Consider the following 25590-nt stretch of genomic DNA (forward strand, 5'->3'; position numbering starts at 1 on the left):
GATTAAAACACATTAAATAACTAAAAAGTTAACTTTTATGGAACAAATGCCAAACCTGGTCTGTAGTTATATACTACTGACTGGCAGAGTAATCCATGTCGTCAGGCACACTGCAAATGTCACAACTGCTGTGACCCTGATGCACAGCCAGCGGCATTGTGCGGTCACCTTCTCTCAATGGAAGTTATTTTACTTGACAAACAGAAGTGCTTTTTTGATTGCTGGTTAAAATAAGGACAGGCCTTAAATGGTCCTTTCACCATATCTGGAGTTTAAAAATTTTACTCTGTTAATTTGAAATAGCTGGTGTAATACGAGACACATGTGTTAATTTTGGTTTGGGAAAAAAATTATATATACAGTGCAAGTGCTACCTCTAGCTTATCCTTGGTGTAAGTTTTACAGTAAATGTGATTACTGTATTTATTTTGATATATTACACAAACACAGGGGCCGTTACAATTAATGCAGTTTCTGTCCATAGTCTGGTACACTGATATTCTGTACGCCTTTAGCGCCTTTTTATTTTGGAACTGTGGGTAACCATAGTTCTGTTTCTATGGTTTATTTTACCTGCACACAGTGCTTGTCTGACACTTCTGAGGGCTTGTTCATAATTACTTTTGGCAGGATTTACTTACATCACTTTCCAGATAGAGTACACCATAAGTAAACATCTGAATATGGTTAAGGCATCAGGATCTTGAGTTTAAATCACAGGTCGGGCTGTTCTGTGGGCAGGTCCCTGGGACAGTGATCACAATTCCAAGAAAGAGTATTGAAACTTACAGCACTCATCTCAAAATATAACATGTTGCATGCATTAGTCACAGCATTGTTTCTGTGTACTGTACCTGTCTGGTTGTTTGTAAATAGGAATGAAACACATTCAGTGCAAATGATCAGTTTTAAGGCACGGAGTGTTGAAATTTCCATGTAATTTCTTTTCATTAATTATATGAATTAACGCCCTCCTGTGACTTACAGCAGACTGTGTTCAGCATTTCTCTTACTAATCACTTCAGTGGTCCTGATGCCTGCATGATCTGCAGAGAGATTTGCTGAGACTGCGTTTTGTATGGGACGTGGTGTGGGCAAGTTCTGACAAAATGCTTGTCTGTATGAGCCCCAAGTGTCTTGCTCTAGGGAACATTTTTGATCCTAATGCTGACCAACTATGCAGATCCTGCCAGCCCTTATATTGGACAGATATTGCAGGTTGTTCTAGACCAGAGCTCCTTGATATAATGGATCGGGCGCTGGAAGGTGATATTTAGTGGCCCCCTTATTGTAAACAAAATGCACACTCTAGCAACTTGTAAACTAACATTTTTTTTATTTTGACACGCTCCTCTTGTCCTTGGTTTTGTGTATCAAAAAATGTACATCCTTTATAGAGTAACAATATTAAAAGGAATTAAATACATTGTTTAAAAACAGAACCATAGGTTACAAAGCTGATTCATGGATGAATAACATCAAATGCTCCCCCCCTCCTTTTTTTTTTTTTTTTTTTTTTTTTTCCTAATATAGCAGAGCACTATCCTGGCTGGTAGCATGGCCCTTATCTCAAATATTTGGATCTTTGGTACTATGTTTCAATGCAAGTGCGTTCAAATTATCTGCCGATCAGGTCAGTAGGGATATGTCAGAGCAACTGGATTGTGTAGTGTGTGGCTTCCCTACAATGCCTGATAAGTGGACATTAGATATGGGACCCACAGAGAACCAGTGACTGATGGAAGCAGAATATGTTATGGGTGTATAGTCCTCAAGCCAAGGGATGCCAGGGATGAGCTGTCCATGATTATACTGGTTGGGGTGGGTTTATTTTATGCCTAGATTTCTCCTTGCAATACTGATATATGTACTTAATTGTCAATAAGCAAAGTAGTGTTTATAGAATAGTGTTGAGTTAAAATTAGCCATTGCTTTTATTTATTAATGACTAATGTAAATGAACAGGATGAGCAGTCTGTCTGCTTGCTTTCATCATGAATAAGTACTAAGAAACCTCCAAAGGCCATCACTCCTGTTCTGTCTTAAAGGGACACTCACCTGAATTTTCCTGTGCTTACTTGTGCTAGCATAAGAGAATGTGTATACTAGACACATTTTTGTAATCCTTCTGACTAGGCTATGAGTAAGACTTGGATGTTGTCTGCTACCTCTTTGCCTGCTCTGTCACAGTTTCAGGCTTTTCATGTCACATATATGTTCACATTTATGTTGTCGTTTGGCCACGTCCTCCAAGCTATTGTACTGACGGGATTGTCACTCCTCAAGAAGAGGAAAAGGTTATCTGGGGAACAAAGCAATGTAACTGTACTAAAGGATGAGCTCTGCCAGCAGACTAGCTAGTGCCGGAATTGTAGGTTTTACTCCTATAATAAGAATATTTTTATGTATTCAGTCCTTCGTATTTAAATTGGACAAAAACATATGAGTTTAAGATCATTGGAAAATTTCCACTCAATACTAAAAATAAAATTTTGTGTGGGCTTAATATAAAGTTATGCTTACCTTTGCTTACCACACATTCTAGTGGCACAGTTCTGTCGTCCTCCATTCCTAATCCAGTCCTACTGTAGTGGAGCTGGTGATTTTAAAGTCAGCGTTGACCATGAATGGACTTTATAATCCACCACAACTACCTGTACTTAATGTTTTGTATTTGTTTTTTAATCAATATTTTTCAAGTTATCTCCTCCCTAAAAGGTTATTCCATACAATGGAGAGGCCAGAAATATTCAGCAGTTCTAGTCATTGGATCTCGTGTCCCTCGCATATCTTACCTTTATGGGCTGTTTTTCACCCTATTTTGCCTTGAAAGTCTTGATAAAGCTCTGCTCCCCCACCCCCAGATTTATTAACTGAACTTTTCCTGATTTTTTTCTAAAATAATGCTTCTTTCACCCTAACACAGGTAGGATCAGACAGCTCAAAGCTTGGGTACACAAGGGCTGTGTTTATGCCACGTGTCCACTGTGTAGCTTGTGATATATAATGCATTGATCTATCAGCCGCTTGCTGCAGACATCTAAATGCATCTTGTGCTTCCAGGTAATACGGCTACTTTGCAGCTGCTTTGAGAGGAGCTGATAACTCCACTCCTGAGGTGGTGAGCAAAATCAATGATGAAAAAGTTCTGCAGTTCCCTGGGACAGTGGGTGCCATCACGATAGTGACGCCTCCACCACTTGTGGCTCATATTCATTTCTAATGCACTTAACAAAATCTGTTTTGGAGTTTTAAGTGTCAACACAAGCCTAGTTGAAAGTAGTTATGTGTAAATAAAGGCCTGGTCACCCACAGCTCCTTCAGACAAGCAGCAGTCTTACAGATAAACTGGGTGTATAACTGTCCAAAACTAGCAGCACAACTTCACATTGGGTAAAGACTGCCTTCTCGCTGCTCAACCCTATTTGTCATCTCCCTATATAGCCCTTGTTAGATAAAAAATGTATTCTTTTTTTCATTCCTGTGTCTTGTGACTATGGCAGGGAACACTCATATTTAGAAGTCACAACTTTGAGGGTGAACATCTTTATTTCACTGAATACATCCACTGTACAATAAACATGTAATGTGGGCAGGAAATAAATTGGCTGTTGGGAAATGTCATATAAAGCACTAGAACTCCCAAGTTCTATTTTCACTCGGTGCAAATAGGGATAAATATGTCCTGCAAAGCAATCCCTTATTATTAGAGATGGGCGGGTCCGGTTCTCCGAGAACCGAACCCACCCGAACTTTGGGTATCCGAGTACCGAGCTGAGCAGCTCGGTACTCTCCCGCCCATTCCGAATCCAAATCGAGGCCGAACGTCATTGTGACGTTGTCGGATCTCGGGACTCGGTTCTCGCGATACTTCAACTTTATAAATACACGCCTCCACAGCAATCCATCGCCATTTGACAGAGGGAGAGAGCAGGGTGTAGTCATAGGCTAATTAGAGCAGGGACAGAGAATACAATATTGTTCTTGCAATTGCTCTAACCAAAATCGCTAGTGCAGAGAGGAGGATAGAGGTTTATTATTTTTTCTTCATATTTGGCACTCCCCAGCGCTTTTGGGGTGTCCCCCATAATTGTGCATTAATATTTCTGGCTGTCAAAAGTCATATCTGTCAGCAGTATCTACTAAATAATTTTTAGCACTCCTCAGTGTTTTTGGGGTGTCCTCCCTAATTGTGCATTAATATTTCTGGCTGTCAAAAGTCATATCTGTCAGCAGTATCTACTAAATAATTTTTAGCACTCCTCAGTGCTTTTGGGGTGTCCTCCCTAATTGTGCATTAATATTTCTGGCTGTCAAAAGTCATATCTGTCAGCAGTATCTACTAAATAATTTTTAGCACTCCTCAGTGCTTTTGGGGTGTCCTCCCTAAATGTGCATTAATATTTCTGGCTGTCAAAAGTCATATCTGTCAGCAGTATCTACTAAATAATTTTTAGCACTCCCCAGTGGTTTGCGCTCAGAATGGATTCAAAGCAGTCCACATATGATCTGAATGAGCAACCAGGTTCTGTCACCAGTCCTGATGTTAGTGTTCCCAGTACGTCATCTGGCCAAGGCGATGTCAAACAACAGAGTGTTTTCAAATTAGTGCAAAAAACAAAAACCAAAAAAAAATTTACTGTATTGAAGCGAAAAAGAAGTGTAACTGAGCAAAAGTTAAGTGACGATAAAAAAAAAATTGCAAGCATGCCATTCTACACACGCAGTGGCAAAGAGAGAATGAGGCCTTCACCTTTGGCTATTAGTGGCAGATCCCAAAAAGTTACCCAGCCTACAATTGGTGCACAACTACTGTTACGCGTCAAAGCCGAGCTGCAAGATAACAGTGAGGCATTACAGGAGAATATTTGCTCTGATTCACAAATGACAACAATCCCTGTGGAGAGTCCATCCAACAGTGGGATGTCTAATCGTGAGCATTCTGCTGATGTGTGCCTTAATAGCCCGAGTGTAGCCGGTGATACCCAAATTGAGGATGCCACTTTGGAATTAGAAGAGGATGAGGGGGAGATTTGTGTAGGCGACGAGGGTGCTAATGATGATGTTGATGATTATGATGCAGACAGATACCAAATTGCCTTTCTCAATTTCTATTTATATTCTAGATTATATAACGGCTGAATAGTTTTCTATTTTACTCCTAGTGGAGAGAGGATCTGATGCAGACAGATACCAAACTGCCTTTGTCCATTTCAATTTATATTGTACAGTATATAACGGCTGAATTTATTAGTATTTTATACAAGTGGAGGGGGGCCTAGAGAGACAGAAACCAAACTGGCTTTCTCCATGTCAATTAATATTGTACAGTCTATAACGGCTGGATTTTTTTGTATTTTATACAAGTGGAGGGGGGCCTAGAGAGACAGAAACCAAACTGGCTTTCTCCATGTCAATTAATATTGTACAGTCTATAATGGCTGAATTTTTTTGTATTTTATACAAGTGGAGGGGGGCCTAGAGAGACAGAAACCAAACTGGCTTTCTCCATGTCAATTAATATTGTACAGTCTATAATGGCTGAATTTTTTGGTATTTTATACAAGTGGAGGGGGGCCTTGAGAGGCAGAAACCAAACTGGCTTTTTCCATTTCTTTACATATTTAACTATAAGTGTAGGGTGTAATATACATTCAAAGACGATGGCTGCATTGCCAATATGCATAGATGGAGAGGAAGACAATCTGTTTTGTGTGTAGAATAGGCCTACCAACGAAGAATTAAACTGTTTTTTTGGATGATTTATTACCTCAACAATTAGATTACTTGTCTCTAAAACAGTTGGAGCACTAAATTGGGTTAATTTAGGCCCAAAAACATGGATTTTCCCAAAAAATAGCAAAACAAAACCAAACAAAACCAAAACACGCAATGGCAGTTTTGCAAAACCAAAACACGACGGTAATCCAGATCCAAAACCGAATCCAAAACCAAAACACGGGGGTCAGTGACCATCTCTACTTATTATGGACACGGATAGTAAATAGATTTATATACATTTTAACATATACTTGTGGCATGCTATAGTCTAAGCAGTCCATATATCAGGCCTGGACAACTGTGGCTCTCTAGTTGGTGTGAAACTACAAGTCCCAGCATACCCTGTCATTTATCGCCTGGCAAAGCATGCTGGGACTTCTAGTTTTGCTACATCTGGAGAGTCACAGGTTGTCCGGGTCTGCCCCATATGATCTGGATTTTGCAAATGTTATCGCAACTTGCTCATGCTAGATATGATGTTATAAAATGTAGGACCAGGGTTTGACATGCTGTAATTGTATTTTTCTGTACACGTTTGTTGAATTATTGTTAATTTGTGTCTACTAGATGTAGTTTTCCTCCTCCCACAACTTTCCTAGGATTACTTTAGTCTGAGCTTGCCTGATTCTTGCTGCAACAATGCCCTGGGAGGTTTGTGGCAGTGTTTACTCAATTAGTAAATGTAACCTGTTCCAGATAATTAAACTAGGTCACAAGCATTTGCTTGTGATTCAGACCAACAAGGCAGTGTTTGGGGAAGCGGATTGAGTGACAGAGCACTGGCAGCTTCCACTGTGATCTAAGAGGGAGAGAGCGTGGAGACTGGGATGTGTCCCGTCCTGTAGCTTGCATTAGTACTACATTGGTATATTTGCCTTATGTAAAATATTATGGGATGAATATATTAATATATTTGGTTGTTATAATTTATCTGTTTTCTATTAAGGTGAAGGTAATGCTGGCCGCAAATGTAGAGGTCCCAGTGTTTGACCCCCAAAGTGAGCAATAATAAAATAAAATCTGGCAACCAACTTCCACCTGTCTACTAGACAAGTTTATATTATGAGAGGCTTGTTATGGTATATACGGTTGGGAGATGATGCTGGGAAGCATTTATGGAAATTGATGCATAGGGAAAAATGTGGTATTGCCCTTCTAAACCAATCGGATTCTGTCACTTGCAAAATGACGGCGAACGTCTGTTGTCTGCAGAGTTGCACAACTTAATCCAGTCTTCATAAATGTTTTCTTTTAGGAATAGATAATGGGAATATAAGAAACAGAATCTTGGCTCTTATGGACGGTGAGCTCTACTTTATTAGGGAGTAGTTCATGTCCTATAATCCCATATAGATGATACACATAAAGATTATTTTCTAAATTTTTCTGTTAGACAATTTTAGAAGGAAAGTTTAACACATTCCTTTCTTATTGAACGTTGTAGTGGGGCCAGGACTCCTAATTAAAGACGGCCGTCTATAGATGCATTTTACACCTTCCAAGTGCTAAAAACACTGCCTTTTTATTATAGATTCCTTTTCCTGCAAGATAATTGCATTGTAGCCTGATTTTTATGCCCAACCAGACATTTACATGATGATACTTGTCAGGTGACTGTATGTGTAATATGGTTTATTTCCAAACCTGCTCACCGCAGATACTTATTGATCTGATATTTTAATTCTGCTACATACACAGACGTGTACCCTGATATATTGGCTACACTGTGTACTTTTAAAATGGGTTGCAAACGAGTAATGCTAAAAGCCTTAAGTCCAGATCTATCACAGTGATGTGCAGTGTTAGAATTAGATGCACACCTTTCTTGTCCATGTTTAAAGCACAACTAAAGGTAACAAAGTGTCAATGTGAGCATGAATGTAGTGCAGTCTTCATTGTGTTTAAGATGAGAATGTGAAAAAAAAAATCTTCCTTTTGTATGAATTAATACCTCTTATTTCAGATACGTATTTAGCTTGATAACAATGTTCAGTAGAAAGCCTACCTGTACTTTTAGTGAAATTAATATACCTTATATCCTGCAGATGGCGCTGTTACTGCTGTCCCTGTAGTAATTGTTAGTAGCCATCTCTGACATGCAGCCTTTCAGAAAGTAGGCTGAAAAAAGTGCAGTGCGTGTTGGAAATATGTCTGTTAAACAAATTAATTTTAATTGAACATTGGCTTGTTTCTTGTTTTGTTTTTTTCTTAACCCTTCACTTTTTTTTTCCCCCCCCACCGACAGCAAGCGAGGGCTGAGCAAGAGGAAGAATTCATCAGCAACACATTATTTAAGAAGATCCAGGCCTTGCAGAAAGAGAAGGAAACACTTGCAGTCAATTATGAGAAAGAAGAGGAATTCCTCACTAATGAGCTGTCACGGAAGCTCATGCAGGTGGGTTCTGTTCCTTCACCATAACACTGTGAGCTTATGCTGGTGTTCTCCTCTGCTGGTCCTGCAAACACAAGAATCTAATGTCCTTTTGCATCCAAAGCACAAAACATAAGTTGTTAGATTTGCATCAAAGCTCACAGCTTGGAAACTGAATGGAAACTAAACAAACTGGTCTTGATTATGGATTTGTGGCACAATGTCGGTAACTGTATATTGATGTCTTTTACATGAACCTTAAACCCTTTGCTCTTTCAGCAAAGGGCCACTACAATCTGTGTTTCCATTGGTCTAGAATATTTCACTTTAGTAAGACAGTCATGTTATATGCATTCAGCTTAGTTACAGACACAGGCGCATTTCTATAAAATAATACAAAATTTTATGCTGTAACCCATAGCAACTAATCAGCTTTCAGTAGACTGCAAACAAGCGGATATTGGATTGCTTGTGTGGGTTGTAGCACAATGTTGCTCTTTACACCAAGTTGTTAAATAAATTATTGGTTCAAATGTATACATTTCCTTTATTTTATTTTAAATCACATAATGCCCTTCAACAAAATAAAACACCATATTAATCTGTGTGTAATTTGGAAGGGCAACATCACATTTGCAAAACGCTGTAATCCTCATGATGACTCGTTGGCTCCCAATGTAATCTGATGATAGTTACATGACCGTGAACACTTGTCACAATTTTTTGTAAGGTTGGGTATTACACCAGTAAAATACCTGCGATCGGCCAAGTGCCAGCTTGTCATGCTTGTGGTCACAGGTAGATTTGCCATGGGCAACCATCTAAATGTGCGCACACGAGTTACACATGCTGCATTTCATCCATTCACAAGGAGGGGACGAGACCCGCACTTAGGGTATCCCAGCTGACCAGGCCAATAGTGAAAATCATACAATACAAATCAATGTGTTATACCCATGATGTAAAATAGCATAGCCTGCCAACCACCCACGCTGGCAGAATAGCTTCCACACTACCAGCGTGGGAAAAAGTTTATTTGGGTTTAACGCAGAGGCCTAGATAGAAAGCACAGTGCAACTATAGCATATAAATTAGAATACATTTATTTAAAAAAATAATTGAAGTGTAAATGCAGAGACTGTACTATGACACATCCTGTTGATAAGTGGTAGAATTCAGTCCTATATAGTAGGGCTTACATTGTTTGTGGAATGTAAGAATAATATTATGTTGCTGTCTAGTTTTGATGACTTTGATGTACTGAAAGCATTAGTGTTTAAATATAACATTTCTATAACCAACTTTTGTTTTGTTCAAATGAAAGATAAAGTTCTAGGAGACCAGTTCAGACATACAAGGCATAGCTTTAATTTGATAAAACCCTCTGAATCATGAAGTACTAATAAACTGTAAACCAAGTTTATTTATGAGTTAAAACCTAAAAATCAAACGTTTCCTCTACCTACCTTTACTTACCAACAATCTTGGGGTTTCTTGTATGTTTTCACAGTTGCTTTCAGCAACTTTGTATATGTTTTTTGTAGAAAGTGATTTTGGTTATTAACTATTTTACTATCTGAAAACACAAAATGCTTAACTTGAGCTTGAGCTCTGTAGGAAATTAAAATATTGAATTTATTGTACTTTGTGCAAATAGACACAATCATCCAGGCATGAAAACAATATACCCATGAAGTGAAATGTTATAACCAACCATCCACCCTCTCCCAGCGGATGTAAAGAAGTAATGTATAGTGTATGAAAGGTGATATAAAAGAACACATCTTTATTAGCGGACAAACTCCAGAGGAAAGACAGGGACTGAATCGGTCAATATGGGGGAGTATTGACCTATGAAACCATACCAAACCATTAGCATGTATGTGATTGGGCTGTGTGGTACCCTGACTGCGGTTTACACATGTAAAGTAAAGGGTGAGGTTGCCATAGAGATTGCTGATATATAACAAATTGGACCATATACCAGGAATACTGGAGAGGAGCAGACCCTTCTTTTTATAATGGGCGCGATGTTTCACATTTATAAGGAAGTCTCTGAGACTTCTAGGGCAAGTACCGCTGTTTCAATGCTTCGGTTGGCAGCCTCTGCGGTTTGTATGTTGCTGTTTGCTAATGTTACTCTGCCTTAGTAAATGAAGCACAGAGAGAAAAATGTTTCAGCTGCGGTCCTTTCTTAATAAAACACTTAAAACTATTTATTTTTAAGGGTCCTGACCTGGCATTGGGAGTCCATCAAAAGACATAATGGCAAACAGTATGTGAAATTGTGTTTAAATACCTTGCGTTTACCTGTGTATGAAATGTACTCATCCCGGGCCCCCTTGATTGTGAGGACCAGTGTAATGATGAGTATTGGAGACCCTGGAGTGGCAACATTGCCAGCTAAGTGGTCCCAGAATAATAGCAAGCGGTCCATAAGGTCCCTGTCTGTTATACAAAAATAAGTAAATGTAAATAAAATGGACATGATCATTGAATAAACATAATGTAATTAAACCCCACCCAAACCCTCATTTACGAAGTTATTTATTTAAAAAAATAAATAAATATTTATTTGGGGATCTTCATCTGTAATTGAATATGAATTCCTAATTTGTAATCCATGAGAATTTTTTTTAAAAAAATTAAAATAAAAAAATGCTACGCTGACTGCTCTACTCGTAGTCCCACCTCAGAATGACTTTGGACTGATTGACTGGGACACTCCTTACCCAATCACAAGCTGTCCCCTGAGTTAGCCGCAGTATGACTGGCTGACAGGGAAGGAAGTAGCAGTGGATTGAGTCAGGTGCAGCGTTTACAAGCCAGTAGGTAAGAGATCCTGCAAAGTGAAAAACAGTTGTTCTTGGATATGGAGAATGCTGCCTTCACAATCCTTCCCCACTCTTGTACACTGAGAGCAGTTCCTGCAGGGCTCATACTAATCCATATTTATATGTCCATGTGTGACAGTACACCAGGGAAAGACAACGTAGTCTAGGGCCTAGGGCAGCAGAGTTGCAGGGGCTACACACTGCATGCTAATGTTCTTATTATTTCTAATTATGTAGTAATGCTTTATAGAGATCATACACATTGAGCTGAGTTAGTGCTTAATTGTTTTCTTGTTTGTAATTTATACAGATGGGATAAAGTGGGGCTTAGAAACTTGGAGAGCTACAGCAGTAGGGTGGATAGGGGACAGCACAGAAAACGGTGTAAATCTAGTAAAACTATCCCTAAGATGTACAGATCTTCTTGCGGTTATTGGGGCACATCAAGACTATATAGTTGTGTCACTAATCAATCAACTAACCTCTGTATAGAGTGTAACATTCATGCTGAAGCATTACATACATTGTATATGCTTCCCCAGGGCCATTAGATTCACAGGAAATCCTATGTCAGATTGCTTGTATGGTTCTTTTACAAGCCATGTATAATCCAACCACAGAAGTGTGGATCGCTGCTTTCTCTGTATACCATTCTTCAGGGATTCAGTTCTTAGTCCCCATTAGTGTAGTGGCTTTAATATGCCGTTGCACACTAAATGGTAAATAAACAGAACTGTGTAAATGTCAAGGGTTCAGTTTAAATATTTGTTAAAGGTATATTAATACTTTTAATACCCTGAGATATGCCTTGTTCAAAGGTAATCAAGCAAGTAGCATTTTCAGGATAATGTGGAGGATATTGTTTCATTGCAATCTGTTACTGATATCTTCATTTGGCTGAGAATACAAGACCAAACAGCTACACTTTAATAAAAAAAGGAAAATCTCCTTTAAAATGAGGATTTTCTCTTTAAAGTGATGTAAATTCTAATAAACTAGAGATAGTGTTGGCGCGGTGGATGCTTGGGGGTAACGTCCCGTTTTCTTCCCTTTGTTTTAGTTACAGCATGAGAAAGCAGAGCTTGAACAACACCTCGAGCAAGAACAAGAGTTTCAAGTTAACAAACTGATGAAGAAAATAAAGAAACTGGAAAATGACACCATCTCCAAACAACTAACACTAGAACAGGTACAACATGAGGTATTATAGCAGCAACTATGTATCTGTTCCAGAAACATACAGCAATACTGTACATTAAGTGCACTTTTGAAAGCTTTCCTTTACAGTTTATATAATGGAGCTAGAATGAAATACATTGTTAAAGAGCGTGTCTATACATTCAGTGATAGCACCCGCTATAGACAGCGGTTACACAGTGCATCTCAGGCATTGTTTTACACACGTGTAAACATTTCCACCACCACCTCTCTGTGCCACTACTTTTATTATGTTTAGACATTTATTTAGATGAGTGAATAGGGGAAGACCACTCATGGCAACCTGCTGTATATAAACACTCACTAGGTTAGATGTATCAAACCTAACAAGAGAGTGGTGGTTTTTGCCAATAGCAGCCAATCCGATTCTAGCTATCTTATAAATAGTACATTCTAGAAAATGACAGCTACAATCTGATTGGTTGCTCTGTCCTTTTAAAAGGTCTGATGCGTCTACCCGCCAGTCCCTCACAGATGTACATATCCAAAGGTATAACCCAAAAACAAACTATATATTTGTTCTCTTACAGTAGAATATGGTAACGTGGCTTTCCATCACCCGCATTGCTTTCCCAGCTTAGGTTAAAGTAGCACATAATGGGGGGAATTTAATTCCCTCCAGAGTATCACCGTGCTAACCCTATTACTGTTATTACGGTGTATTTAATCCGGCTTTCTGCGCTGCAAGCAAAATGCTGTTGTTGTATCTATTGTAATGGTATTTAAGCGCACTATTATCATAATAGTCTGCTGGCCGCGTTACTTTTTACAGTAATGCGGCCAATTGAATTCCCCACAGTGTCGGCTGCTTAAAGCGTACATGTCATACAGTTGTGGAAAACCTAACATTGAAATTATAGTCTATAAAATAGCCTAATTTGTATGTACAGTTAGTACCACACATACTGTCACTGACAAAAACCAGCCTGTCCCTCTGTGTCCATACTGCCCCAGACATTCGGGAATACTAGCTGTTGATAGCTTGTGATCATTCAGGTGCACTGTACTAGCTGCTAGCTTGATGTCACAGGATGTTTCTGAGGAAGTATGTTTGAGTTGAGATGAGCGTAATTTTCAAAACGGTTCTGTGAAATATTTCTCTTTCCGCATTTGATTGTGAACTGCTCTTGCCAGTAAGTGGGCTGTTCACACTCCTATTCGTGGCTGCTCAGACCATGACTAACTTCATCCTAGCGTGTAAGATAGGGAATATTTATATATTTATAACAACCTTTAAATGGTAATATATGTTTAGATGTGTTTTATTCTGATGTTTGTTTAATGTGCAGTTTTTCGGTAGATGACAGGTTTGCTTTTACAGTAAGACTAGTTTTCTGTCACTTAGGTGGGAAATCAATTGGCCGCGTTACTGTAAAAAGTAACACGGCCTGCTCACTATTACTGATATTGTGGCAATTGTGCGCATTATTGCCGTTAAACTGGTAATTTCAATTGACTTGTTGCTTGCGGCATCCTGAGCCGCGAGCAGAAATCTGTGTTAAAATTACCGTATTAACGGTAATACTTTGAGTGCTGCATTATTCTGGGGGGAATTGAACCCCCTCCCCCTTAAAATGCTGCAGCTTTTTCACAGTAAGTGGTGCGGACTTAACATATATATCTATTTCTGTGTTTTCACCTGCGGTGCTATGCAGTAGGGGAAATTGTAGCACAAACAGTGGGCTTACATTAAAACTGTTCCTCCTTATGGTTTAAAAGATGGAAACATGCAATACATAAGGTGAGGCTATAGGAGAGTGAGAGTCAGAAGCACACCTGTCTTATTCCCGGTTTAGGGAGGTTCCGGATATGAGGGGCTTATATTTAAAATAAAGCGGTTAGATGAAAATAAATGGGCTGTATTTTACATTGAGAACAAAGCCAGATACACAGAATGTTCTTGGTGTATGTGTCTATGTAAGAAATGAAGTACAGTGCATCTTTTAAAGTGCCTATACAGTCTAGTTTGTTTGCATTATAAAACAATGGATTACCCAGTTTCCCAGTATTCTTTTTTTAATTTTATTTTAATCATAATGCACATCTCCAAACATATGAGAACTGATGTAATCAGTGCGCGCGCACACACACTAGGAAAACATGTAAAAGGCGAAAATGAAACTCTTGCTTTAGACATGTTTAGGTGTGTGGTGTGTTTATGCGTTTCCAACAGTTTTGATGTGTTGCGCTTTTACCAATACAATCTGTTGTACGGTTAGTGCTCATTAATGCATGAGAATTAGGATGCACATTGTAACACGCAGTAGTGGGAATGAGCCCATTAGAAATAAGTTATCATATTTTAATGCTGTTTTAAGGATTCTTTAGTTGCTGAAAAGTGCATGGACAGCTGAATGGTGTGAAGTTATGTTTAGGCCACTAGATGGCGATAAATTCCTTGTCATGAATTGGTGCTCTTTGCAGCAGTTTGTTTTAAAGGAACATGATAAATGCAAACTAAATTACCACATCTGCTGGAGATGCATCTGCTTTGTGCAATGCCTATTGGAATACTATACAGGCATATGTGTTTGTGTATCAAGAATAAGAACATTGCACTATTTCACCCATTCATAAGTGAATAAAGGACCATAGCATCCTCTCTTTTGTTAGTCCAATCTCAGGCAACAGTTCTCAATTGCACATTTATTCAGTCACCAAGACTTGATAATCTACAGTTTCCCCAGAAATGAGCAGATATCCACAGGAAAAGCACACATCTAAAATATTAGACTAAATCTGTACTCCCGACACTCCACTAGTGTTGTGTGAATGTTAGTGATATGTGCTAGGTAAATAAAATAGCTCCGCTGTTTATCCACATACATATTCAAATAAACATACATCAAATGTTCCTGCCAGAACTATTATAGTTTACATATTGCATCAATGAGATATGTAACAATGTTCAATGCTCATAGATTTACCCCCTATAGGGTTACCACAATACAGAGTTTTAAGAACGCTCTTAAATGTCTGTGTTAACCAATCGATGTGTTCCAGAAACATTATAGTTCACCATTCACACTGTTCATGTACCTCTTTGGGTTACTGCAAAGTAAAGTCTTAGGGGTATATTTACTAAACTATGGGTTTGAAAAGTGGAGATGTTGCCTATAGCAACCAATCAGATTCAAGGTATCATTTATTTAGTACATTCTACAAAATGGCAACTAGAATCTGGTTGCTGTAGGCAACATCTCCACTTTTCAAACCCGCAGTTTAGTAAATATACCCCTTACAGACTCTCTCAGATGTCTGATAGCCAATTGGTAAATCCCAAAACATTTGAGTATATCGATAACAGCACCGTTATTGTCCTTGTTTAAGTAAGTATCCGAGATGTGGGTCCCAGTACATGCAAATTCGACAGTTACCAGCACTGGTACTGGCCTTATTAAGTCTATAGTATATGTGCCTTTGATTTCTACAATAGCATATGTAATATAGAAATGTCCAGACTCACGTTCAAATGTGGGTGTCTGGAACACCAAGTTCCTCCTTATATGTTCCCCTTCCTGGACTTATGGAATGTATGTGTAGATATATAGATATTTATACCGTATTTCAGCGATTCTAATACGCCATTGATTGTAAAACGCACACTATTTTCAGTACCCCCAACAGAAGAAAAGCTTTGATTATATGGAATTTGATCATTTCTCCAAACGTTTACCTCATTAATGTCAAAATGTCGACTTGCAGATCTATTTCCATGTTCTTCTGCATACACAATAACTTTTGGTTTCAATGTGGCTTCGTAGTGCATCTTTTTGACAACATTTTGATTGCAGAAGGGAATCAAAATGAATGAATTACAGCTCCACTATAATGAAATAACGGTGGCTCCACACTTGCAAAGAGCGCCTCTGTATTCAAAGGGTGGGTGAGGCGACAGCGGTCAAACTTCCACCTGCTATTCTAAGACACACCCTGGTTTTAGAGAGGTTTATATGGGGGGAAAAAGGTGCTTCTTTAGAATCAAAGCAGTATGGTAGATATAGATATATGTGTGTGTATAGAGAGAGTTATAAAATCAGCACAGTAGTTGCATAACATTCATTTTAGAGTGTTTATTTATTTTTTGTTTTTTTCAATTTGTAATCTGTATCACTCATCTACCTCTCCCTTTGTCTATAGGCTCCACATGCATCACGTCAGTCAGTGTTTCCCAGCCTTCCATTGTGTGACATACCTCTTACACATGATGTTTTAAGCACAGCGTGTTTTAAAATATTGTATTAAATATGATTGCATATATTATTAATGAATGTGGGGAGGGGGGGGCAGTGTAATCACCAATTATAATCCCAAATTATGGGATGCGCAAGCCTTTAATTTGTTACCCATCAGTTTGATTTTTTTCAATATTGAACAATAACCTAATAAGCCTCAAAAGATATAAAGAGGCTTATTACTACTATACATTATCAATTACTGTCTAATGGAATGTATATGTGTACATATATAGATATAAAATGATGAATTGATGCCCCAGAATTGCAGATTATTATTATGTTTGATTCATAAGGCGCCACAAGGGGTCCGCAGCGCCGTACATTACATATACAGAAAGCAGAACCAAGACACAACATGATGCAAAAATATATACAAACACAGGTGACAGGGCGAAGCAAATCAGATTAACTCTGGGACAGATTGTGAAAGGGATGGTAGAAATCAGCGAGAAGAAGGCAAATGCTTAAGAAAACAGGGCTAGGGAAGTAGGCCAAGAGGTACAGAGGGTGAAGGAACAGTAGAAGGAGCACACAAGGAAAGAGGGCCCTGCTCATGAGAGCTAACATACTAAAGGGAAGGGGGAGACACAAAAAGGGTGGTACTAATTGGTGTGTTGAAATATCGTCCTAATTCTTCATTATGTATCTTAAAATTCTTCTCCCCTGTATAAGATACCTTCTGGGGATTATTGCGCTTACATTACACTTTTTTTTTTTCCCCCATCTTCTTCATGGTTTCTTTTTGTAACAGAAATCTGTTTTTTATGCACTCAGCTAAGACGTGAAAAAATTGACCTTGAAAACACCTTGGAACAAGAGCAAGAAGCACTAGTTAACCGTCTCTGGAAGAGGATGGACAAGCTTGAAGCAGAGAAGAGGTGAGTCTCCAAAGTGTCACGTGTTTGTGGAGGTTTTCTTGGCGTTACTAAAGGTTCAACTCGCAATAGTCTGTGCAAACCCAGTTTTATAGACAATGATTTTTTTCTAGATGTTGGTTTTATTTGTGGGAGTCACTAATCTGCCCCCTGATCTCAGTCTGATCAGACACCTGCAGCCCAGAGTTCCCCCATAAGATACACTCTAGTGATGAAGACTCGTTCAGTTCTCAACAAAGAATATGAAAAAGAATTATTATTGTTTTAAGAGAGGAATTTGTGTTGTGCTAGAGCAATTGAGGGAATGAGTGAGCTTTGGTTGCTGGCCTATTGCCACTCGTGGGGAACTGTGCTCTACTGTATAGACGTTGAGTGACAGCAGATGGCGCTGTGACCATATTCAAGTTTGTGGTAGATGTTGAATTTGTGTATTGTGTTCCTCAATTATTTGTATTGTATTGTACTAGATGTATACAGTTTTACAGGGGAGGACAAGAACTGAAAACCCTCCCCATCCCACCCCTGCTCTGCCTTCACACTAGTGCACATTTATTGCGCTGTAGCCGGTATTTAGGAGAAATAAGTCAGCCCAGGTGGCAGGAAAATTCCTTTTTTGCTTTTTAAGATGGTTTTCAACTAATCCTTATTTCGTTTCGCTTAGTGTAAACCTGGTCACTGGTTCATCATCCTGAATTACTACAGTTGTGCAGTGTACTCCCCAGATGAAACCAAGAATCTTTATAAAGGTCTTACACAGGTGTACAGCCAGTGGGTTACAATTGTAGACTGGTTTTGGGTCCTTGTTGTTGGATATGTAATACATACAGCTGGAAAATGGCTCTTCTGCGAATTTCAGTTTATTTTGCTGTACACAAGTCTTTCTCTTCTGAGACTCCTAGCAGCACATTTATTTCTCTGCAGAATTTTACAAGAGAAATTAGACCAGCCGGTTTCTGCTCCACCATCACCGCGAGACATATCCATGGAAATAGACTCCCCAGAAAACATGATGAGACACATACGGTTCCTAAAGAATGAAGTGGAGAGACTAAAGAAACAACTGAGAGCTGCTCAGCTACAGCGTAAGTACATCATTTCTCCTGCAGGTGTACTCTGGTGTTTCTTCTGGACCGACCATTTCTCCTTCCACATTGTTCCATTGGATGCTATAAATCATTCTAGCCTTCCCATGGTGAGGGTCTCGGAGACTTTATCAATTATTGGAAACCGGTGCCTAAACTAAGAGGGACCCTAGCTAAAATATTGTGAGAGAGAGAATAGTTACTACCAGAAATGGTCTACTCCAAAAAGTGTCCAGTGAGCAAGACCAGCAAACGTACCCCGGAGAGCAGCTTCCACTCCTGCTTATGATGTACCACTTCAGCTTAATGACTGGGGTGCTTAAGGGAGCAAGTCTTCCCTGGCCTATAGGGTTAACTTACTGCGGGTCGTTTATAAGAACTGGTACACATAAAATACACACAGGACAGGTAACAAATAGCAACAAATCACATTACACATGTAAAGTAAATGTTTAGTTGCTGTGGGTTGCAGTTACCTGTACACCAGTTTTGACAAATTGTACAGTTCTTCATACTTTCAGTATTAGATGAAATTCCTGCTATTCATTTTTATTCTTTTAGTCTTTATAAGTTACTATTTATTGTATAGCGGTATTTAAGATGCATAATGACTTCATAATAAAGTGCAATAGTACAGTATGATGGGTATTGCAGTGCACCACGGTCCATCAGCACTGCTGCCAGTGATATGCTGACATGCACCTGCCCAGCTGCACAATGTCGCTGCAAACTATTTAAACTATACAGCTGCCCCCCCCCAATACAAGAACATTGCTCTGATTATTACAGCTGTATGTTGCCTATTAAGCCCTTCAACGATCAGGTTTATCTGTATTTATATAATTTTGTCCCTTCTGTATTTAGAACATACAACAAAATGCCAAAATAATCTAACGTACGACACTGTGGAACTCCCTTTTCCACCTTATAAATAAAATTATAATGATATTATCCAGGTGTATAGTAAAAAGACTGCATGTTACCTTTAATCTCAGTGACAAAAATGGCTTTCCACTCATTGGGAGTACCAGTGACCACCAGCTTCTAATCTTATAACCACTAATTTGTCACTAATTAAATTATACATTTTTCTTAACGTTACACTGCTTACATTGTGATGCCGAGTGCACTCCTGTGATTACACGCGTGTGGTACATGACCTCCTAGTGGTATTAATAGACATGCATGCTTTCAATACCTGTTACCTATTTTATGCCTCGGTAACATTTCTGTTCATGCCAAATATAATGTTACAGAATTATGACATCACTATCTGTTATCAGTAATCTGCTCTCTGTTCATAAAGTTATTTCCCTTTGTGAAGGGAACATATAACACCACCTGCTTGCTTTGATGTCCGGTAATGCTGAAACAAATCGTGTGTGCTAAAACAATCCAACCCACATCTTTTTGGCTCAGTCAGACTTGACGAATGTCTCGGAGAAAGCAAGGACACGGCAAGATCAAATGTCACGGATAATCACGTGTTTTCTTAGTGTTTCCAGCAGATAACAAAGGTTACCCTTCTCGTACTTATCAGATTGTGAAATCCACACTGCTTCCTTTCAGTGAATCTGATGTCCTCATACATAAAGCAGTGGAGGAACAATGGGCCACAAGTTCGCCAATTAATTCCTCCAAGGGCTCTATTACTATTATAGTCTTCCAGGGCATGTGTGTTTGATGCCAGGTCCTATGGTGTTTTTTTTGTTATGTTTTTCTCAGAGGAAGCAGGATTTGTGACTTGGCGGTAATGCTTTTTCTTTGGATAAGAATGTAGCTTTTGTTAGACTTCAGTAAGCAAAACCTTTCCCTTATTAGACATTTGTGGTGAAACCATTGTTTAAGCAAACTTCCACCATCTTTTTAGGTGGCCGTTTGACCCCCTCGTGGTTACCACTAGATTTTTGCACTGGGCCACCAAGTTTTTTTAGACCTGATATTTGTAGGCCTAGATCATTGCATTACCTGACATGTGTGCAGAAAGTTGCATTAATCTGCCTTGCCTTGTTCTAAACCAGGCCTGGTCTACCTGTAGTTCTCAAGGTGCGGTGAAACTACAAGTCCCAGCATGCCTTTCTAGCTATCGGCTGGCTACCTACTAGCAAAGGAAGCTGGGGCTTGTAGTTTCACAACACCTGACGAGCCACAGGCTGCTCTGAACGTTTCCATTCTAGTTCCCTAATGCTTGCACCATCATCATGTTGTCTCCTGTACAAAATGTCGGTGCTCTGGATAATTGGATGTGTAGCCAGGTGTCAGAAAATACATATGCTCCATGTAAAAGTGACTGCAATAACATTTTTGTACGACACATTCCTACATTTTAGACACAGAGAAGATGGCCCAGTATTTGGAAGAAGAACGTCACATGAGAGAAGAGAACTTGCGGCTTCAGAGGAAACTACAGAGAGAAATGGAGAGACGAGAAGCTCTCTGCAGGCAGCTGTCAGAAAGCGAGTCCAGCTTAGAAATGGATGACGAGAGGTTTGGCTTTATCTTTCTGAATTATAAGTTCTAACTATACCTGGAAGGAACAGAAACCATGTTGCTTAGAGCATAGCTTTATGTTTCAGGAGTCTGCAGATCTCCTCTACAGTAACTGATGATATGATGAACAGCACGATTGTTCACTTACATTTTATGTTGACGTTTCTTAAGTAACTGAGAACAGTGGCTCACCTAGTATATTACAGCTTATATGAATAGCTGTTCGATTGTTTCCTAGGTATTTTAATGAGATGTCTGCACAAGGATTAAGACCACGCACTGTGTCCAGTCCGATTCCCTACACACCATCCCCAAGTTCCAGCCGACCTATTTCTCCTGGTAAGTGGATTTTCCTTGGGTATTTTACTGTTGGGAGATCACGTCAAACAAATCTCGGGGTATTTCTTTCACTTTGTAGCAAAAGTAATGGATCAATGGATGCAGCTTACTTTTACAAATGGCCTAAAATCTAAATTTAAACCACAATAAATTCAGAAGGAGAAAATTATTGGTGTAATGGATAAAGGTTTGGCTTAAGGACAGGGGACAGTGTGTTTATAGTAAGCGGTGTAAGGTCAGGTGAAGTGCTGGTAACCGGTACATTGTCTCAGGCATTAGTTCTGGGGCTTGTTTTATGTAATGTTTTCATGACCTTGTGCTCTACGGGGGAAGGGATGTCTCTTTCCAGATGATACAAACGTTTGTGACCGGATTTAACTCCAAAAGGGGTTACACAAATGTGTAGTGAAGTCGAGAGAGAAAAATAGAGAAATGATCAAAACTGTGCAATCTTACGTCATTTTACATATTAATGGTTTAAATGTACATGTGGCGCATAGCCCTGGAAACAGAATATAGAATGTCTGGTGGTATAATGCCTACAACAGCGTAAAAGGGACCATGAAGTTCTAGTTTCTGGTTATATGAAGGTGAGCAATCGGTGTAGTCAGACATTGGGAAACACCAGAAGAACACATGGTTGTATAGGAAGAGAGGTTATATTTCTCTTTATAGGTCACTGGTAAACCTCACAGATCACTGTGTACAATATCTGTCTTATCAATAAGACAGAAAAGGGCTACTAAAACGGTGCATGGCCAAACTTATCAGGAAAGACTATACAAGCTGAGCATGTCTCTAATAAGGGAGAATTAACCCAGGTAATAGGATAGAAACATGCAACCGCATCAAAAGTATTTATTTGGGGAAGGCCACATTTAAAAAAATAAAATAAAAATGTATTTCTAGAACAAGACGACATGAAAGATATTTATTTATATTTTTTCAGACAAGTTGAGAGATCCACGAAAGTGTCTCCCTGCAGTTGTAGTGAGGATTCGTACAGTAACATAATTCAAGGACCGCGTGGGAGAAACATTTGTCTATTATTAAAACATAATATTAAATATTAATATTAAGGGACAAACCCACTAAGGCTTAGAAGTGAATGGGGAACACGCCACCCCTGTCATATGGGATGTTGCATGCTGCACATTCACGGCTCCTGTGTGACCAGAGGAGCGTTTCCCATGTCACCTGTGAGCTGTATCAACGTTGGCTCTGATCTATCACTAAAAGGGACCATCTGATACGACCCGTAGAGCTGCAGTGAATGCTTTTGGTCAAATTAAATTTAGTTCTAAAATCTGCGCAGAAGAGGCGGTGTGAGTGCAGACGCCGGTATCGTACAGCTGATCGCTGCCTATTCTATTCTCTGGGGAAATGACATGGAAGCTATAAAACATACACAGGAGAAAGTTACCAGTGAGGCTCCTGTCTCTGGACAACTTGTACAGGGCACAAATCTTCAGCTAAACCAAACTGCAGTATTTTGTGTTTTTAGGCTTGTCCTATGCGAGTCACACTGTGGGGTTCACGCCTCCAACCTCCCTCACTAGAGCCGGAATGTCCTACTTCAACTCTCCAGGTTTACACGTGCAGCACATGGGCTCATCCCACGGTATTACCGTAAGTATCCATGTGGCTCTGCTTGTATGCTCATGTTCTTCATATTTCATTTACATAAACAGGTAACAATGTATGTACAGGAGTTATGCTGCTGTTCGTCTTTCATTTGGCATCTGATGGATAAAAATAGGTTGTATCTTTCACGTATTAAAATATCTAAGACACATTTTAACATGCTTGGTGCAAGGGGGCAAACTTAAAGGATAAGAGATGGATATAGATAGTTCTGTCAATCTCCTTATTGGATCAACCTCCTGTCCCAAGCATATTGTGATTGGCACATGGCAGACCTTGATTTGATTCCTACCATTTATTTGGATGCTGTGTTCAGCATATAAATATTGTGCCAAGGAATCACAGATGTGTGTAATGCGGAGGGCTCACTCATACAGCCGCCTTTGTGTGTTTGGTTTAAGGTGCTGTGTATAATCGCTGCCAGGTGCTTCACACACTTATGCTTTCAGCTCTTTTTATTGGCACCGGAGTTTGTCACATGGTACAATCCTGGGCAGCAGGTTTTGTGCAGGGACCTAACATTAGTCCTAGTGGCGACTGCTATGGTATGCAACAACATAATGAGCCCAGGACCCAGAAGAAAGGACATGACTTTTAGTATCCCTCAGCATGGCCAGCATTTAGACCAAGCAGTTCCTGATTGGAGACTGGTAGTGGTTGTGTAGTGCAAATACTTATGAGTTAAGTAAACATTTGTTTAAAGGATGGAATAAGTCGTTTTATTTTTGTTTTTTTGCATAAGCTGGTTTGTTGTCGTGGAATAACACCTTCCTTCAAGTCGCCTATTGATGTATTTATTTATATTTACAGAGACCCTCCCCAAGAAGGAGCAACAGCCCTGACAAGTTTAAGCGTCCTACTCCTCCTCCGTCTCCAAACACCCAGACTCCAGTGCAGCCTCCGCCCCCTCCGCCTCCTCCAGCACAGCCGGCAGTCCACTCTACTGCATCCCAGTCCACCACTTCCCACAACTCAGTGCACCCTCCCTCTCAGCCCTAGTGCATGTCCTCCGCAGGCTCTGCATCTGGAGTTGGACTCATAACATGGAACAGTTTACTCAAAGCCAAAGGCTTACCTGTCATAATCGGATTTGACTTTATTTGCACTGAGGTTACATAGGCTTCACTGTCTAATTGTGTTGTAACTGTTTGTCTCAGAATACAGCCAGTGTTGTGGGTATTACAGTGTTAACGTTCCCACACAAGTCCCCCCTCCATGTTTACTGAAACTACATGTATGTTCATACCCTGGCTGGGACATTCTCTGCTCTGTAACGAGCAGGACAACCTTACTAAATGTTATATCATGCTGCTCAAATGCTGTTTCTTTCAAGCTTTTAGGCTTCTATAATAAAGGGATACTTTTTTTTTTTTCCCATTCTTTTAAATTTTGTTTTTCCGTGGAGTGTGCATAAGCGTTCTAGAGCATGATGGGTTGAACTTTGTTAATTTTTAATAGTATCCCACACATACAGTAAATCACTACATTCAAGTAATCTCGCTCTCCAGCTGCTAAGTGCACATTGCATAAGCCCATCTGCGTTAATTGGTAGACACATGCAATGCAAACCTGTAACTTAGTTTTGTCTAATAACAGAGCAGTAATCCAATATAACAGCATGTTGTAATGCAGAAATAATAATAATAAAAAGAAGCCTATAAAAGCAGAGTGTTAAATGTACAAATCATGTGCTAGTAAGGATGTGTTTGGCTTTTCCGGAGGTTGGTTCAAGTTCTTCAGTGCCTGTAACTCACATACGTTTTCTAGCTATACATCAACCCAACATGCGTTCTGTGTCCATTGCGCATAAATCATAACTGATGCAAAGTCACAAAACCAAATTCTCATCTATTATGGTAGTGAAATGTGGAGATATCCTTGTTTAAATATGTGGAATGTATTGTAAATGGATCTTAAGATTTAATTGTATCAGTTTTAGGTAAATCTAGTTAGCTCTCCGCAAATCTATTCCTATAACTCACAGTATTTAGCCATTTTTGGTTTTTTTTAGAAGGTGTATAAAGTTGGCTGCACAGGCTATGTAAATTATACACTTAATCATTTTTTTCCTTGTTTTGTTTTTTATTTTGCAAGTATTTTAAAAATCCACATTAAAATCAAATTGAAGTGTCATGTGATTTAAATATTAAATTTTAGCAACTTACTGGCAGCACAGACAGTCATTTTTTGTATTGCTTACTAGAAGCAGGACAGAGTACGGACAGAAGTAGCACAGCTTGGCACTAATGAATGCTTAATTAGAATACTGTAAACCGGTACAATGTATAAAGAATTATTTTCGGAGTATTTTTTTTTTTCTTTTATTTTTCATTTAGCACAAATAAATTGTTTGGTTTCACTTTGCAGTGGAACGGTGTGTGTTTTATTGTTTACACCCATTTTAATTCTTGCTGGAATAATGAGTGTTATCATTGGGTACAGGAAGAATATTTCTTTACAGGGGTGGTTTTGGTATGCAGTGAAGACTCTCCATAGCTCACAGCAGAACTCTGTGATATATACATTACCCCCTTTCTTGGTGGGAGTTTGATTTAAGAAGTGATTGTCCAATAGTGGACAACCCCTTTATTATGGCATTCCAGTTTGAGCTGCACTTATAGGTGCTTTAGTTAGATATCTGTGCTGCACCATGATCCGGTACCATTACAAACGCGTCATGTTTAAGTGTACAAAAAAAGTTGTTGTTCAAGATATGCA

General features: G+C 39.2%; 1 protein-coding gene across 2 annotated transcripts in view; it reads left to right on the forward strand.

The window, feature by feature from the left end:
* The window catches only part of CCDC6 (coiled-coil domain containing 6), a 40519-nt gene extending 15288 nt beyond the window's left edge, over positions 1 to 25231 (forward strand). Inside the window, exons 2-9 of one of the 2 annotated variants that reach the window (XM_075216347.1) lie at positions 8027 to 8176; positions 12047 to 12187; positions 17217 to 17320; positions 18239 to 18399; positions 20730 to 20886; positions 21128 to 21228; positions 22733 to 22857; positions 23683 to 25231. In XM_075216347.1, coding sequence (XP_075072448.1) covers positions 8027 to 8176; positions 12047 to 12187; positions 17217 to 17320; positions 18239 to 18399; positions 20730 to 20886; positions 21128 to 21228; positions 22733 to 22857; positions 23683 to 23871 — 1128 coding nt within the window. In that variant the 3' untranslated portion in view covers positions 23872 to 25231. The remainder of the gene's footprint in view (positions 1 to 8026; positions 8177 to 12046; positions 12188 to 17216; positions 17321 to 18238; positions 18400 to 20729; positions 20887 to 21127; positions 21229 to 22732; positions 22858 to 23682) is intronic. The other variant, XM_075216348.1, reaches the window with a different exon arrangement.
* Positions 25232 to 25590: the final 359 nt, after the last annotated feature.

The sequence above is a fragment of the Mixophyes fleayi genome, chromosome 6 (assembly GCF_038048845.1).
Source record: "Mixophyes fleayi isolate aMixFle1 chromosome 6, aMixFle1.hap1, whole genome shotgun sequence".
NCBI classification, from domain to species: domain Eukaryota; kingdom Metazoa; phylum Chordata; class Amphibia; order Anura; family Limnodynastidae; genus Mixophyes; species Mixophyes fleayi.